Raw genomic sequence first — 18,063 nt, 5'->3', positions numbered from 1 at the left:
CATCTTGATCTTTTTCAAAAAGGATGAGCAAAAGAGGAAAATCACCAGAAATCCAAAAGACTTTGCAGCTCCACAGCAGGGCATCCTTCTGAGGACTCGAGGAAACGTATCATCAGGTAGCTCTGCTACAGGAAATTTAGAAACTTTCCAGTAACTTCCAACAGGATCCAGGAAGACTTGGCTCTAAAACATTCTATAGGATAAGAATGGGCACTTAGGAAGAGGGAATCAACTGACATCTGAAAAGGCTCCAGGAGATCCAGAGCTTTTCCAGTCTGGGGGATGCGATGGTGCATACAGAGTGCAGAGCCCAGCACCTGGCACACAGGCACTCACAATATGCCGTTCTTGTCATTTTTAAAATAAAATTATATTTATGTTATAACACACACACACATTACCTATTTTTTTAATGTTTTAATAACGTTGGCATATGAGGATTTAGGCTGAGTGGGGTTTTTGAAACCACCCTGTTGTCTTCAAAGCTGATGGAATCCGTCAACATAGTGAACGGCTTGCTCTGTGCCGGGTGTGGTTCTTTTTTTTTTTTTTTTTTTTTAAATAAATTTATTTATTTTTATTTTTTATGTATTTTTTGGCTGCATTGGGTCTTCATTGCTGTGCACTGGCTTTCTCTAGTTGCGGCGAGCGGGGGCTGCTCTCCGTTGTGGTGTGTGGGCTTCTCATGGTGGCTTCTCTTGTTGTGGAGCACGGGCTCTAGGCACGCAGGCTTCAGTAGTTGTGGCACACGGGCTCAGTAGTTGTGGCTCGTGGGCTCCAGAGCGCAGCCTCAGCAGCTGTGGTGCACGGGCTTCGTTGGTCCGCAGCATGTGGGATTTTCCCAGACCAGTGCTCGAACCCACATGTCCTGCATTGGCAGGCGGATTCTTAACCACCGTGCCACCAGGGAAGTCCTGTTTTGTCTTGTTTCCAATTGTACACTGTTTTCTTAAGCTTTCATATTTTAGGATACTAGTGATATCAGAATACGTAAAATCGTAAGCATGTAAGTAAGGAGTTAGAGACAATTATAATAAAAGGATGGTGTCAGATCTCAGTCTTTTTGCCCCAGGGTTCTGCTTTCAGAGGGCTTCCAGCTCAGAAAAAGGCTGTGTGCAGAGTAAGACTAGATCGAGTCTTGAAAGGTCAAGAGACATATCACTTAGGAGACGTGGTAGTCTTGTGCATCCTGGAGGCATCTCTCTTTGCCTGCAGACATTACGGCTGTGGGCTGGGGAGGAACCTCAGCCTAGTTGTGGCACACGGGCTCAGTAGTTGTGGCTCGTGGGCTCCAGAGCGCAGCCTCAGCAGCTGTGGTGCACGGGCTTCGTTGGTCCGCAGCATGTGGGATTTTCCCAGACCAGTGCTCGAACCCACATGTCCTGCATTGGCAGGCGGATTCTTAACCACCGTGCCACCAGGGAAGTCCTGTTTTGTCTTGTTTCCAATTGTACACTGTTTTCTTAAGCTTTCATATTTTAGGATACTAGTGATATCAGAATACGTAAAATCGTAAGCATGTAAGTAAGGAGTTAGAGACAATTATAATAAAAGGATGGTGTCAGATCTCAGTCTTTTTGCCCCAGGGTTCTGCTTTCAGAGGGCTTCCAGCTCAGAAAAAGGCTGTGTGCAGAGTAAGACTAGATCGAGTCTTGAAAGGTCAAGAGACATATCACTTAGGAGACGTGGTAGTCTTGTGCATCCTGGAGGCATCTCTATTTGCCTGCAGACATTACGGCTGTGGGCTGGGGAGGAACCTCAGCCTTGCTCTGCCAGGCCCGGGGCTTCTCGGGGGCAGCCACGCGGGGCGGGGGGCTGAGGGGAGCCGGCCGGGAGAAGCCGGCAGAGACCCAGGAGTGCGTGTGCCGGAAGCAGAGTGGCGAGCAGTCTGGGGGTAACGTCCTCCGCGGAGAGACCAGGACCGGGGGCTGGGGGCGAGGCTGGCGCGGGCCCGTGCCTCGTGACGGGGCGGCACTGCGTGCTGCTCCCTGCTGGCCCTGACTGCAGACACACCTGTCGGTCGCAGGAGCCCACGGGCTCCGCAGAGTCGGTGAGGTATCACCTTCGCAGGCTAAGGAAGGCCGGCATCCGGGGGGATGCGGTAAGTGCCCAAAGAGAGATGTGTGTCGGCAGTGTGATGAATTACGGGCTAAAAATGCATCGGGCTGTCCATCCCCCTCTGCTTCAAGCTGGTTGATGCTGCATTTGCTTTTGCACATTTGTGTGGAAACACACCTGTGGTGTGGCCTGTTAGTTCCCAGTTGACTGACTTCAGGGCAGGTCAGCTTTGGGGTTTCATTATCCTTGCACAGGGAAGCCTTCGCTGAGTGGGGTCAGTGCTGGAGGAGTGGCTTCTCCAGGCGTCCTGTGACACCGTCCGGGGCACCATCGGCTTCCACGTGTTGCTGTCCGGAGGGCTGTGTGACAGTGTTCCTTTGATGGCCCAGGAATCAAGGAGCCCTGGTCTCAAACTAAATCCAGCCCCATCACTGTCGTGCTGCTGGGACGTCTCCCATCTACTGGATTCCTAGCGAGAGAATTTGAGGCCAGACCCCGATTTTGGAACCCATGTGCAGTGGTTTCACGGTACTCGTTCGTGAAGGCTGCGCTGAACGCAGAAGGACCAGCTGCAGGTCCACAGAATATGAGAGCCTTGATGCTCCAAGTGGTGGTGACATCATCCTGGGGGAATTAGGAATTGAAGCTGTTCAGAACCAGCCTTTTCAAAATCAGGGCCCAGTGTAGGAACACAGCATGAGTCCAGCGTGTGGAGCTGAAAAGGCTCAGAGGCTTCCTGGGTTCAGCAGAACAGGGAGCTGTGGTTGATTAGTGATGTCTGCTCTGGATGCAGGAGGGGTGTTTATCGTCTAACCGTTTCCTGGGTACTTCCCAGGTGCGGGCGCAGTGCCGGGGGTCCTTCTCAGGTGTTCTGTCCGTTCACTCACAGCAGCTCTGGAAGTAGGTGGTGCCGCACTTCCTGCAGGAGACTTCATGGAAAGATGTTGAGGAATCAAAAGAAGGGTCCAAAATGGAACGTAAGTGTGATTACAGTTATAAACCATAATTACAGTTGTAAGTTGTAATTATAAATTTATAATTAACTTACAAATAATGAAAAACAAAATTTAATGTCTGTGGAGAGGGAGAACCTGGAAGGAAATACAATGTTCCTGACAGTATCACTGGGTGGTGGGATTATGGATGGATTTGATTTTTCTTTATGCTTGTCTGTATTTTTCCATTTTTCAAAATGACCCATATTCCTTTTTTAAACTTACATAAATTATGGGTGTGGGTGTGGGTGTGTGCGTTTTTTCGTACAATACTTGTGGAGATTTGGTGGCCTTTGTCCCTTCATAAATTCACCGGGAGCGTTAATTACTCCTCCTCCTGTGAGTCCTGGTAGCTCCCTAGGGGTAGTTCCGCACCTTTTGCTTCATCTGGACTAAAAGGTTTGGGCAGGACCCTCACACTTGCCCCTCAGTTCTTGATACTGGGCACATCTTGATCTTTTTCAAAAAGGATGAGCAAAAGAGGAAAATCACCAGAAATCCAAAAGACTTTGCAGCTCCACAGCAGGGCATCCTTCTGAGGACTCGAGGAAACGTATCATCAGGTAGCTCTGCTACAGGAAATTTAGAAACTTTCCAGTAACTTCCAACAGGATCCAGGAAGACTTGGCTCTAAAACATTCTATAGGATAAGAATGGGCACTTAGGAAGAGGGAATCAACTGACATCTGAAAAGGCTCCAGGAGATCCAGAGCTTTTCCAGTCTGGGGGATGCGATGGTGCATACAGAGTGCAGAGCCCAGCACCTGGCACACAGGCACTCACAATATGCCGTTCTTGTCATTTTTAAAATAAAATTATATTTATGTTATAACACACACACACATTACCTATTTTTTTAATGTTTTAATAACGTTGGCATATGAGGATTTAGGCTGAGTGGGGTTTTTGAAACCACCCTGTTGTGCAAATCTGCCAAGCCAGGCCCTTCTTCCCATGGACATGCGTGGGTTGCAGTGAGAGCTGCTGAACCAGCCAAGGTCCTGGGCGGCTGTCGTCCTGCTGCATGCCTGCTTCCACTTGGCTGCTTTATTTCTTTGGTGGGAGCCACTCTTGTTAGCGTGTTGGAGCCGGGAAGACTTCTTTCTGGCTGGCAGCCATGGGGAGTGGAGAGGTCCTGCAGACTTGGGTGGGCTGACGGCCATCAGCACTGCTCCCGTGTCAGAATGGCTCGAGTCCTGGCCTCCTGTTGGGTTTAGGTCCATTTGGGGCACAGGTGGGCCTGCTTATGTGTATAAAACCCCAAATACCAGACCGGAAGACCAGGAGGTGACCTGCCTGGTAACCAAATGGTTGTGTGGAGCAGTAGCTGCAAGTGCAAGCACCCTTGCTGTGTTCTCAGATGACCTGGCTCACGCAGTACCACCATGGGCTTAACAGGGAGAGTAAGCCGTGCACCACGTGCTGGGTGGGCATCTTGAGGGCATCGTCATTTACACCTCTGTGAGGCAGGGATTGCTTTTCCCTTTTTACGGGTACCTACCTGAGTGACTTTCTCAGCTAGCGGAGGTGGGGTCCGAATTCAGGGAGAGCTGATTTTTAAAGCTCACCCCTTTTTGGTGACGCTAGGTTTTCTCTGCGGCCTTCCCGTCAGGTCTTACAGAAGGACGTTTGTGGACCACAGCCGTGTCTTTCTGCAATGTTACTGGTCTGTGAGATAAAAATAAAGTGAATGGATTGATTTAGCACGAGTATCTTAAAGCCAGGTCCGTAGCTGTCGGTCTCCATAGAGAGACATGTGGACTTGGCCCCCTGAGTGGCCCCAATGCACTCGAAAGGACAGGGCCCTGGCCCCTCCTTCCCACGAGGACGGAACACCAGCAGACGGAACCAGTTGCAGCATATGAAGGATTTCTGTGAAAGAGAGGAAGAAGCCCCTGGCCTCAGCAGTTCAGTGCTGGGGCAGGTGGGCCACATGGTGTCCTGGGGGCGCAACAAGCAGGGAGCTCATTCAGCAGGGTGACCTCACTCAGCAGAGAAGAATTTCTCCGCTTGCTTCCGTGTCTTGGGACAGCTAAGAGATGCAGAAGACACCTCCAGCCTAGAGGCAAACGTAACCAGCCGCCACTGTGTGGAGTAATCACGGCGTGGACCTTAGCTCTGGCTGGGCAGTGGTCACCCTGGAGGCCGCAGGGTGCTTTGAACCAGGAGGGCACACAGACCAGAGGGGAAGGGAGGCGGGCGGCTCTGTCTTCAGGGCATGTGGGTGTGCAGGATGAGCTTTCAGCTCTCTAGATCTGGCCTTTTGGGCGACCTGGAAGCAAGCTCGTGATGAAGGGTACAGCTCGGAACGCAGGGATGTGGGGAAGCCCGGTGGTCTCCGCTCGGCTTGTCTTCTGTTTCTGGGAGCGTCTTGGTATTGGGTGGGGGCGTGCGCGTCATGGAAAGCAAGCGGAAGGGGGCCTCACAGGGACTCGCCGGCCACGCCTTACACGTGCACTCTGGGGACCCGGCCTCGCTCTCCAGCGGGGAGGGCAGGAGTGGGCGGCCTGGAGGACCGGGGTCACATCAGAGCAGGGGGGAGGGCGGTGGGGAGTGGGGGCCCAGATGGGAGGAGGAGTCCCACGGGCAGCGGGCGGGCAGCCCAGGCGTCCACTCTGGAGGCTCTGGGAAGGCAGCACCACGGGTTCCTCGTGGCCCTCAGCCCCGCTTTGTACTCGTAAGTCCAGTCAGTCAGGGGGAGCGAAGGGCCTGCTGTGCTCATCTCAGGGTTATCAACTCAGAGCAGACCTTCCGTAAGTGGCCCGTGGTCTCCCACGACTGCTCAGGGCGAGGGCCTTCGGGACGCCACCTGGCTGCACATCTGGACATGGTCACGTGGTATCTTCCCCTTATCATGTGGTCCCACAGTGGCCCAGCGTGCAGGGTTCAAAACCTACAGCTGTGTGACCCCAGGGGAGCTGCTTAGCCTCTCGGGACCCCACTTTTCTCCTCTGTAAAATGGGGAATCTAGCAGTGCCCACCTCTGGGTTGTTGTGAGCCCTGAGTGAGCTGGCGCCCAGCACGCTTAGACCGGTGTCTGGCCAAAGTAAATACCAGCTGTCGGCACTGGCTGTTACGTAACGCCTGACTACCCTCCGCGTCCTGCTGGGTTATTTTCCATAAATTCTCTCAATCATTCCTCACAAGGCCCAGGAGATAGGCATTATCGATCTGTTTTACAAGCGAGAGGTCTATTTCTAGTTCCCTCTGTGAAGTTTTAGACCCCCTTCGCTGGCTCTGTTCTATTTCTGTCCCTGCCTGCTGCACACTGTTCACGCTGTGGGAGCCCTGCCAGGGAGGAGGAGCCAAGTCCTCCGGCAGCTGGGTTTGGATTCTGCAGAGCCTGGCGTGCTCCTGCTCTTGTTATGGGGAAGGGGGTCCAAGCCAGCCTCACAGTCCCACCCGCAGGCCTGGTGACACATGCGCTGGTTTTTTTTGTTTGTTTGTTTGTTTGTTTTTAAGGCTGCGTCGGGTCTTCGTTGCTGCGCGCGGGCTTTCTCTCGTTGAGTTGCGGTGCGCGGGGGCTGCTCTTCACTGCAGTGCACTGGTTTCTCATTGGGGTGGCTCCTCTTGTTGCGGAGCCACGGGCTCTAGGCGCACGGGCTTCAGTAGTTGTGGCGCACGGGCTTAGTTGCTCCGCAGCATGTGGGATCTTCCCAGACCAGGGCTCGAACCCGTGTCCCCTGCATTGGCAGGTGGATTTTTAACCACTGCGCCACCAGGGAAGTCCCCACCAATATATTTTTTAAGTCATAAAATTAGGCAGTAAAGAGCGTGGTGGATGTGGATGTTGCTCTGACCATCTAGTTTTCTGCGTGGGACGCCTTGGAAATAAGCAAGTATAGCCCCTGAAGAGGCAGGAGGATCCCCTCATGCCTCCTGCATTGGGGGACGTTATGAGGGTCAGTGGGGCTGGTGCCTACAAAGCCTGCCGCTTCCGGGGTCAGGTGACCCCACCTGAGCTACTGCCTGGTGGTGCAAACATCTACTGTGTCCCTCTGACCAAAAATCTCCTCCAAGAAATCCTTGTTTTCTGATTTTTTCCCCTAATAAAACGAGCAGAACATCTCTTCAGCGGGGCAGTCAGTTCTTCCTTTGATGAGTCGGCGTGTCTGGGAGAAGGGTGAGCAGGAAGGAGGCTGGCGCTCTCTCCTTCAGCCAGGCCAGGCCGAGTGTTTCACGTTGGTCCCCTTGGTTCTCCCGACGGCCACGTGCCCGCCCTGCAGGAGTGCAGACAGGTGGGAGCAGGTCCCAGCCAAGGCCGGGGCCCTGTAGGAAGCAGGTGGGCTGAGTTCTTCACATCCCAGCGCCGGTCTCTGTCTTCGAAGCACGTGAGGCTGCTGGCCCGTTTCCCGCCCACCCTTCCAGGGACCTCTGCACAGTGTGGGTCCGTGAACGGCCTCGCTGTCCAGCGGGTGAGTGAGGCAGAGCGCATGACAGGGGTTGCAGAGCCCCTCAGCGTATTTTCACATACATTCTCTCATTTCATCTCCCACCCCGTCGAGGAGGCGCCAGTCCCCCCGTCTCACGGGTGGAGAAACTGAGGCCCACAGAGGTGCAGGGGCCAGCTCACGGGGGCTGCAGCGTGAACCCGGCCTCCAGGCTGCAAATAGGACCCCCTGTGCCGTCGGAGAAACATCCTCACCGAGGACAGTGCCAGGCAGGACCCAGAGCATTCCACGCCTGTTTTCTTGTTTACCTTGCGATTCCTCTGTGGTCAGTGGTTTTAGGATTGTCCCCCTTTTACAGCTGAGAAAACTGAGCCCCAGAGAGGTCAGTCACTTAAACAATGAACAAGCAGAGGAATAAAGAGAATCAGTTATTTGATGGAGGGCAAGTTCCGCTTTGTCAAACCCGGGCACAGATAAACCGGCCCTGGCTTGTAAATGCCGAGGAGCTCCGCAGTGTGTTCATCTCAAGGGCGGCATGTGCTTTATTGGGAGCTGCCCCACCTCCCAGGGCTGGATGCCAGGCAGGCCATCTGCTCCCGGGGCCGGGCCGACAGTCGCCCTCTCCCGGAACGGGAACTACTGGCTCCCGACCGGCTGCAGCCGGTGAAGAAGTTCCAGGAAAAAGATCTTCGCCAGCGTCTTCTGGAGCCTCGTTCCTGCCGCTGCGGGTATTGCCTTGTCTGCATAAACGGCCTCGCTGATGTTCTGCTGCCATCCTTTGCCGAGGACGCAAGCTTGAGGGGAGGAAGGAGGGAGGGGATCGCTTTCCCCGGCACCTGCCGGGGGCCTGGCCACGCGGGTTCCTCGGCAGACGTCGTCCCCTGCCTCCCTGCTCTGTTGTCCACAGCAGCCCCGGGGGCTTCAGGAAGTCAGATCAGGTCACTGCCCTGCTCGGTCCCATCCTCTGCACGCAGAACCCCCCGGCTCTTCGCAGCAGCGTCCGGATGGGAGGCCTTCTCTCTGGGCCTGGGGTGGGCAGGACCCTGCAAAGGACAGCTCTCATTCCCACCACCACGCCTGTCTCTTTCTCAGCCTGCCTTCCCGGCCGCTCCCTCCAGGGCACGTCAGGCTCCCTGCAGCCCCCCTGTGTTCACGGTGCCTCGCACAGCACACTGACGTGTGTGTTCTCTGCTGAGGTTTGTTTTTCCCAGTAGACTGTCAGGTGTGTGAGGGCAGGGACAGTGCTGTTGGTGCATCTCGTGTCCCTGGAGCGTGGCGCGTGGTAAGCCTTGAGTCAGTACTTCTGGGTGGTCTCAGCCAAAGGGCTGCCGTTGCTGCCATCCTGTGAGTGGCTAGGGGTCTTGCCCGGGGGCACGCGTGCCAGTGCCGGGAACCAAACTAAGCTGTCCTGCTTCAGACGTTGCTCCCTGTTCAGAGCCCTGAGTGAGGCTGGTGTTTGTTTACTTGGCATGCTGGTTCCACAGTGCTATGTTTCCCAGAGCTGAAATGTGATCACGGGGTCTCGTGAAACCCCAAAGGAGCAATGCCAAGTGGCGGCCGGCATGCGGTGGTGAATGTGCTGGGGGGTTCCCTTTTCCCCAAAGACACAGCGTAAGCACGCAGTTCGGGAAGCGGCTGGATGTTCCCGTGGCACCGAGGTGGGGACCTGGGAGGTGCTGGGGCCCGGCCTCGGGTTTAGATCACAGGATGGGACAACAGGCAGAGGCCCCGCCTACAGCAGGCCTTGGGGGTGGAGGGGGGCAGGAAGGTGTGCCCCGGGGAGGGGGTGTCCCGACGGTGGGTGGGGCGAAGCAGAGGGACACCCTGGGCGTGGGGTCTGAGCCTGTGGGTTGCGTGCGGTAGGCGGAGGACTCCGGGCCCCAGGGGTCTCGCAGCCTGTCAGCACACCCTTGCCAAGCTCCTGTGTGCACCAGCAGCTTCCTCAGCTGAGGACTTCCTCGTAGGTGAGGTAAATGAGACCTCTGCTCTGGAGAGTGCTTGCCGGTCGGGGGTCAGGGAGGCAAAGCAAAGCGTGGCCGTGGACCAGTGATTCAGACGGCGTCGCGTGCTGAAGGCACCCTTCGCCTGAGGGGGTCAGAAAAGGCCTGAGACCCAAGCGGCAGTCCAAGCACAGTCAGAAAAGAGGGGTCCCCAGAGAGGCCTTGGCTGGTGCAGGGGTTCCGTGCCGGCGCCCACGTGCCTGGCTCTCGGGAGTCGACTGTGTACAGCTCTCCCCAGCATCGTGTCCAGTGGTGTCATGTTAATAACTTGAAATCCGCTGTGCTGCGAGCATTTACGCCATGGACACTGGCAAACACTACAAATGAGGGCCACTCACTATGGTTATTAAACATTTAGCAGTGCACCCCGATCTGCTTATCTGAGCGCTAGGAAGAAGGGTAGCCCTCGGCCGAGGAGAGGCGGGAGATGAGGGCATGACCACGGGGCCGGTGGCTTCTCTCTGACGCAGTGAGAAGTCTCATGTGGCTGGATCTTCACTTTGCTAGACAGGTTCTACAAAATAAAGGCTCAGGTCTAGGGAACAAGGAAGTGTGGGGAGCAGGAGGGGAGACTGATGTTTTGGAATTGGGGTCCAGGTGAGAGCTGAAACCAGGAACTAAGGAGAACCCCACTTACGGCGGCAGCAGCAGCTCAGGACCAGAGCAAGGCCAGTGCCGGAGGGCGTGTCTGTGGAGAAGCCTGGCCTGGGTCTGGGGGAGGCGAGCGTGCAGGTGCTGCCCATCTGTGGGGGGGGGGGGTGGCAGAGGCCTCTGCTGCCCGCAGTGCATGGCCACGTCGCTCTGCTTGTTTCCAAAGGGGTGGCGGCAGCATGCCTCAGAAGCCTCTACAGCGATCCAGATAAGCCTGTGGTTTACCCAGCACGTCCCTCCGCGAGATAAGGGGCTCCAAAGTGGCTGGAAGTCTCCGTGCCAGAAGGGTTGTTTTCTCGCCACTGGGGTCCCACGTGGCGTCTGAGCAGCGTCGTTGGCCGCGCTGCACGTGGTGAGAGGTGCTTCTCTGCCTCGGCCGCACAGCGGAACCTCTGGGGCACTCTCCCCTCCAGACCAGTTAACCAGAGCTGCTTCCGGGGGTGGGGCACAGCCTTGGCACTTTGGGAGGCTCTCCAGGTGATTTCAGGTTGTGGCCCAAGTTGAGAACCGCCGGGGAAGAAGTCGTTCCTGTGCAGTAAGAGCACCCGTTCTCCCACACGTTGTGTCCAGGGTGGGTTCTGTTAACAGACAGTTCCAGGCATGGTGTCAGTGATGCCGTGTGCCACTCCTGTGGATGCAAACTGAGACCCTGAAGTCCTCCTCCACCCAGTGGGTCCTGACCGCGGCGAGAGGCTGGCTGTCACGTGACCCCCTTGTCTGTCCGCGTTAACTGTGGGCTGAGTTAATCCAGCAGCTGCCACCTTCCCCAAGGATATTAAAGTGCTTGAGCTGCCCCTTCTGGGAGCACAGCCCCTTGTGCCGATGGCAGATGATGGCTGTTTAGAGGTTCCAGCCGTGCTTCTGGGTAGCTGAGAGAAATCCCATCAGCCGACCCCAGAAGTGTCAGGTGGGCGGGTGTAATCTGCCCAAATTGATGTCTGATCAAGCGGAGGTGGCTGGACATTCCGTGGAGCAATGAAGAGGGTGTGAAATGTCTGTTGTACTTTAGGAAAAGGGTGGGGAGGACAGATGCAAAAGGAAACTGAGGTTAGTGCTGGTGCTTTGTGCGCTGCTCAGAGAATAAAATGCGGGGTCCCTGTGCCTCTACACACCCTGGCAGAGGGGAGCTGCAGAGAGAACACAGGAGTCCGTTCGCTCACCACATAACGTGCCAGTGCCACTAGGCTGGGGCAGCTCTGGGATTCTGCCAGCTGCAAGGTGGACAAGGCTTCTGGCCTCTTGAGCTGACCTCGAAGTGGAGGAGAGAGCCAGGAACCAAGCGAGCAAGTGAATAGCAAAGCAGTGGCAAACTGTGATGTGCAGTGTGGGCCCAGTGTAAACAAGAGCAACCTGTGAGGTGCAGTGAGGGCCCAGTGCAAACAAGGGCAAACTGTGATGTGTAGTGAGGGCCCAGTGCAGGTCAGAAAGGCCTGAGGGACAGAGGCCGCTCTAGGAGACGTCTTCCACGAGTCCCAGGCACAAGGGGCAGCCATGGGAGATCTGGGGGAGGGTGCTCCGGGGAGAGGCGCCAAAGACCCTGAGGTGGGAAGAGCTGGTGCTGCTGAAGAACGGCTGGAAGCTCCTCGTGAGGGTGGGCGGTGAGCGGGAAGGGGTCGAGGAGTGGTGAGACCGGAAGGGACAGGGCGACCTGTTCTCTGAGCCTGCTCGTCGCCCGCTGGAGACCTGAAAGCGGGTGGGGACATGCTCTGATCTACGTTTTACCCACTTGCTGTGCGACCTCTCTGGTTTTCACTCTCAGCTGTAAAGAAGGTAAAGGTAGGATGATTATGAGGATTAGAAATCCTGTATGTGGACTTAGCAGAGGAACTGACACATGGTAAATGCTCGGTGAAAGGGCAGCTGCTGTCCTCCCCCTCCTCCCCCCTCTCCCTCCCCCCTTGTCTTTATGGGCGTGGCTCACAGGAGTTCCCCCTTGCCTGAAGGGGACTCTAGTCTCCCTGGGCCTCATGCTAAGAGTACTGGTCTGGGCAGTTGTATATTCAAGAATCTGAGTTCTCTCCTGTAACCCTCCACTGCTGGGTCACTCTGGGGTGAGCCGCGGTGTGATGGGGGCTGCTGTCTGTGTCCGCACGTGGGCTCGCCACATGGAAGGCTTTCGGCGGGGGGGGGGGGGGGGGGGGAAGGGGGCTGGGCGCCCAGCCAGGCTCTGCTGCCAGTCCTGAGGCTTCCACTAAACAGATCTCGGGTGCAAGATACCGTGTTTATTTCAGAACTTCACAGCCCCTTCCTCCCTCCCTCCCTCCCTTCATTTGCAGAGTGCCAGCTGTAGCTCAAAACCGTGCCAGCCACAAAGAGTGAGAGAGAGAGTCAGTGTGTCCTCAAGAAGGTTACAGCCAGCGGGGAGGGCAGCAAGCCGCTTGGCCCCTGCTGGACAGAGGGTTTGGAGCCCAGAGGAAGCTGTGGAATCTCCCTCAGAGGAGGGGCCCTGAGCGGGGCCTGGAAGGGAGAGAGGAGGGAGCCAGGTGGGCAAAGGGGGAGGAGAAGAACAGGTGCACGCGGAGCACCAACTCCAGCGGCTGAGGGCAAGCACGTGCGGAATGGAGTTACGCGCACGACAGTGGGAAGAGCTGTCTCTCGGCACAGGTGACAGAAAACCCAGTGCCTGCACAGCACAGCCAGGAGCAGGGCTGGGGGCGCGCTGGCTTCAGGTCTAGCTGGTTTCAGGGCCCAGGCAACACCGTTAGGACTGGGTTCCCCCTACGTGCCTCTCCTCTCTTGGGTTGACCTGTCCTCTAGGGTCGGCTCCTCCTGGACCCATTCGCTTGGCTGGAGCCACTTGAGCCAGTGACTGCGGCTGTGACCATGGTGCCCTGATTGGCTCGGGTCTGGCCCCTTGGGTGGGGCCGATGGAGGACCCGCCGTACGCCAGCACCTGCAGAAGTCAGCTCCCGGGACTCCCTCAGTCCCCGGCTGGGGACACTGTTGTGGTGACTGTTCTGTAGGAACCGGCTCCGTTCTCGGTGACCCTGAAGCCCATGTTTGAACAGCGTGCCCTCTCACTTAGACCCGTGGTTTAGTCTTTGACTCTCCGCTGATGTTGCAGGAACCCTGCCCCTCCCTGGACACGGCCGCCACGGCCTGCGCCTTCCTAACGGCCCTCTCTCGTCCCCGCAGGGCCCTGGTCTTTGTGTCCCATGGAGCAGGGGAGCACTGCGGCCGCTACGACGAGCTGGCTCGGATGCTGGTGGGGCTGGAGCTGCTGGTGTTCGCCCACGACCATGGTGAGTAGCCCGGGGCTGAGCCCCCCGCTGCGGGGCGCCCCCTTCCAGTCCTCCCTCCTCCTCAGTTTTCCACTTCTGATTCGTGCGCTGAAACTGGGAAAAGATGTTCTCCATGGGACGTTTGTAAGTAAAAAATGTGCAGTTATGTAAACAAAAAATGTGTCTGACCAGCAGTTTCTGTGGAGTCTGGGATTGAATGCAGGCTGATTAGAAACCTCCACTGAAAAGCCCCAGAGTCGGGATGTGTTTGTGTAAGAACTTGCCCCAGGCCAAGTCACCCTCTCTCACGTTTATAAAGCGCTCTCTGCACAGAACGGGCCCTAGTTTCCCCCACAGGACTTCACACAATGCCGTGCTCTCAGTGCCAGTGCCGTACACAGCCCAGTGTGGCCTCAGGATGCTTCCAAAGCATTCAGGCCCGGAGAACAGTAAGGGTCTCAAGGGCCATGTGGTCATGAGATAACCCCGAACACGGGCACATTCACAGGCACATACAGATGCACGCACACGTGAACACACACACATGTCCCCAGGCCAAGTCTTTGATTCTTCATCAGACAAAATCCATAGTAACCATCAGAATGCAGCATTTGTTGCCTAAATCAGCATGTAGTTCCTTAATCGTTTGGGTGACATTCTCTGTGGCTGGGAAGGCTCCCAGTCGAGATCTTTGTTTGTCTAACAGTCTTAAGAATGAAGAGTTCCTTGTGGCTGACCATGGTGATTTCTGCACTGCTTCAATGTAGAAATCTATCATCCTGGCCCAGATCCAGAAACGTTGCTTCCGTTTTATCTGATAGGGAAGTAATTAAGTGAAAAGAGGGGTAGGGGAGAAGTGACAGGCCTGGGAGTCCTCGTGACAGGAGGGAAAGCTTGCCTGGGGCGTTTTGTATATAAGGAACTGCAGTTTGGTCTACCAAGAGCCCTTTCTCAGCCGGATATGTGCAAGGGTCCTCATAACTGAGAATATTGACTAAATTCTTTCTTACTATGGTCGTAATGTTCTGTAGTGCTTTGCAAACAGTCCCAGTGATATTTGTGAGACTATTTGAGAGAGAATATTCGAGGATTATCCTGATTTTCACTGTGGGACTGTCATTATTTACTTTGACACCTTCTACACTGTAAGGCCCATGATAGGAATGACTTTTTTCCTATCACATTTGTCTCTGTTAACGTTTGTTGCAATGAGCTGAACAACATGGGGGCATTCTGAAAGAAAAGAATGTTTGTACTATGCAAACAGGAAACACCTCCAACGGAATTTTAAGTTACCTGCTTTTAATCTCGAGGTCAACTGCCGTCTTATCAGCTGCCTTTGGCCAAATCTGGGGGGGGCGGGGAGTACCTGTCGTGCCTCATTTATGTTGTCTGGCCGTAGAAGTTTGAAAAACAATTTGAGAAGTCTTCTCTTTTAGAGTAAAGAGAGAAAAGAAACAGCCTGCCTTTTTCTTTTTTTTTTTTTTTTTTTTGCGGTACGCGGGCCTCTCTCTGTCGTGGCCTCTGCCGTCGCGGAGCACAGGCTCCAGACGCACAGGCCCAGCGGCAACGGCTCACGGGCCCAGCCGCTCCGCGGCACGTGGGATCCTCCCGGATCGGGGCACGAACCCGTGTCCCCTGCATCGGCAGGCGGACTCCCAACCACTGCGCCACCAGGGAAGCCCCACAGCTCCAGACGCACAGGCCCAGCGGCAACGGCTCACGGGCCCAGCCGCTCCGCGGCACGTGGGATCCTCCCGGATCGGGGCACGAACCCGCGCCCCCTGCATCAGCAGGCGGACTCTCAACCACTGCGCCACCAGGGAAGCCCCAGCCTGCCTTTTGATGTTTCCAAATTAACATCCAAATCTGAGGCCTGGCTCTCTGTGACATTCTAAATATAGCTTAAAGCTGGTTGCTTGCGTTCACCTCTTTTAAGTTCCTTGATTGATCAGTTTCTTCCAGCGACTCACGGGAAATATCTCTGGCAAGTGCCTGTGGGAGGGAGGTGTTTTATTCAAGAAATGAACCCAGTGTGACTTTGGTTGTCCAGAGATGAGTGTGGCTGTGGCTTCCGTGGTGGGAGAAAACAGGTGCTGGGCTGCCTTTGTGGGGTCTTGAGCCGGCTGGGGAAGCAGACGCTGGTGGTTACGCCCTGTGCCCGGTTGCTTCTCACGGAGGTGTGGAGGGGAGCGGGGCACGCGGAGGGACTTGAGCCCAGGCCTGCTGGTCCTGCAGCCCAGCCTCCCTTTATCACACCGCACATGCCTTGGTGTTCACACCGGCATGAAGCCTACAGAGAGGTGCTTCATTCTTTTCCACATAGCTTTTAAATTTAAATAAAGCCTCTATGGGGAAAATGTCAGGGCATTTACGGGGCCAATCGGAGGGATACAAGGATTAAAAACAGAGCAAAAACACCTCTCAGGGCTCCAGGGCCTCGCCAGTGCCAGGCTGGCCTAAACCTCCCCATTTCCAGTCATGCTGTCGGTTGTCATCTGCCCTCCTGTGCTTCCGGGGGGACCTGCCCCCCAGGTGACAGAAGGGCCCCGACGCAGACACGCCTGGGTCCAGGTGTCTACTGGACTGCGATTCCAGCCGTGGGCCTCGGACACCTAACCGTTCCGAGCCTTAGTTTTTTCATGTACCAAATGGGCCAGACAGTGCGGTGATAGAATAAAATAAGGCCTATGGGGGCCCAGGGGAGGGTGGCGCCTCTTCGCCTTCACTCTGCCAGCTCCTAGACCCCCTCCAGCCCCAACGGGGGACACCCAGGCTGGGAGCAGGGCTCCGGGTTCTTGGGTCCCCTGGCCGGCTGCCGAGGCTGCAGTGAAGATCGGCTGAAGGATAGATGGAAAGTGCTTCACGAAGTAAACGGACCTACCAAGGGCGGTTTCATGGCTGGCTTCTGTAACACAATTTGTAGAAACACGGGTTTCTACAAATCCTATGCTAACTTGATTTTAAGTTAAATCTCCTTGCCCAGCTGTGCTCCAGTAAGAAACCTGGAGCCGCTGGGTTGGGCGGTCTGGCTGGCGGCCTGGCGTGCACAGCAATGTGCTCAGTTAGTGTCCTGCTTACCTTTGTGTTCTATTTGACCTTAGGATTTTACAGGATGACCTCCTGGGCCTGCAGGGCTCTGCCAGAAATGAGAAGTATATTCCTGCCCTTTACTGAGTGCCGTCTGCATGCCAGGCTCTGACCAAGGCCCTTTTCGTGCATTATTTCCTACCCCTCATAACAGTTAATACGTTACCCCCTTCGGAGGTGAGGGTCTGAGGCTCTCCTTGTCCACCAGAGCACACGTAGCAGTCGGGGGCTGTTTGACTGCATCAGACCACGGTAGCTTAGCCAACAAAGGTTTATTTTTCTCCCGTGACATGAGAAGGCCGAGGCGGCTTCAGGACACCGCCGTGCCATCCCCGCGCAAGGCTGCCTCTGTAGCTTTGCTCAGCTGTTCTCATCGCATGGCTTTCATGCCCACGGGTACCAGCTCCAGCTCCCGAGCTCAGCAGGAGGCAGTACAGAGCTCCCCGTCGTGTTGCAGCTACACTGCAGGTGCCAGGACAGCATCACACGGCCAAGGCCAGCTGCAAGGGAGGCAGGAGATCTAACTTGTTTGCTGCGTGTTTGCTGGTTCAGACAAAACAGGGCCCTATTGCTAAGAAAGGCACACAGGATGGACGCTAAAGCACCGTCTCCTCTGACAGCCACGCTTCCAGGCGTGTTCTTTGAGGAGCATTTCTCATCCGTTTCTGTTTATATATTTTCTGAGCTGTGTTTAGCTCACAGTGTGCCACCTTTCTATGTGCTTTCAGAAGGTCTCGATGTGAGGGTTATTATTAGGATCATCAGTATGCAGCGGTGAAGGTTGCTAATCGTGCATTAACCTTGGGTCAGGTGCTGTACTAGGAGCAATGCACGGACACAGGCGCTGGCATCCTGATGGCCAAGGGACCTGTCCCCCCAGCCCCCTTAGGCAGCCCGGTGGAGCGCTCAGCTTTGTCCTAGTACTTTTACTCTGAGGGGTAACTCTTCCTTTGGTGGAGGCAACGGAAACTGACGTACGGTGTCGTGTGCTCGCTTCTCTCTCAGCCCCACGGCCTTCTCCTTGCTCTGCAGCCCAGGCCTGAGCAGAGAGTAGAGGCATCACCAGTGTTTGCTGAATGAATGAAGGAGTGTATGACCCGGAATAGATCAGACCAGAGACGCTATGAATATAAGCAAACGCTCACGTGAAAGTATCTGCATCAGCAGGGTGGAGAGGACCCAGCAGAGGGACCAGGACTTGGTCTGGTGGCCAAGGCTGGGGCAGGGCTGCTGTCGACTGGAGCTGGGGCAGGGGAGCCTCGAGGCCTATAACTCGGGTGCTCGAGGCAGGCTCGGCCACCCAGCGGCACACGGCTTCCCAGCGCCTGGCAGGTTGGTGAGGTGCTGAGTCTTGTCGGCTAGTAGAGGAGCTTGAGGGGAGAAGAAAGGGTGTAAAGGAGGGGCCCATAGCTGAGAGCCGTGGTCCTCTCCGGGGATGCCCCTGAAACACCGGGGGGGGTCTTGAAAAATACTGATGCTGGGGCCCCTCACTCCATAGAGACTCCGATCTCTCGGGACTTTGGTGTGGCCGTGGTGTCAGGACCTTTGAAATCCCCCAGGTGAGTCTAACGAGTAGCTGAGGTTGAGAACCACCGTTCCAGGCAGAGGAGGCCGTACGGTACTGGCAAAACTCGGATGCATGGGATCACATGCTTAC

General features: G+C 55.7%; 1 protein-coding gene across 32 annotated transcripts in view; it reads left to right on the top strand.

Moving 5' to 3' along the window:
• MGLL (monoglyceride lipase) overlaps window positions 1-18,063 on the top strand; it is a 211,791-nt gene that overhangs the window by 121,968 nt on the left and 71,760 nt on the right. For 18 of the 32 annotated variants that reach the window (XM_028479696.2, XM_028479684.2, XM_028479688.2 and 15 more), the window contains one exon: window positions 13,231-13,337. In XM_028479696.2, coding sequence (XP_028335497.1) covers window positions 13,231-13,337 — 107 coding nt within the window. The other 14 variants (XM_028479712.2, XM_028479708.2, XM_028479710.2 and 11 more) reach the window with 11 other exon arrangements.

This window comes from Physeter macrocephalus, chromosome 18 (genome assembly GCF_002837175.3).
Source record: "Physeter macrocephalus isolate SW-GA chromosome 18, ASM283717v5, whole genome shotgun sequence".
Taxonomy (NCBI): domain Eukaryota; kingdom Metazoa; phylum Chordata; class Mammalia; order Artiodactyla; family Physeteridae; genus Physeter; species Physeter macrocephalus.
Note: the sequence above shows the minus strand (reverse complement) of the source record. Positions and strands in the feature narration are given on the sequence as shown.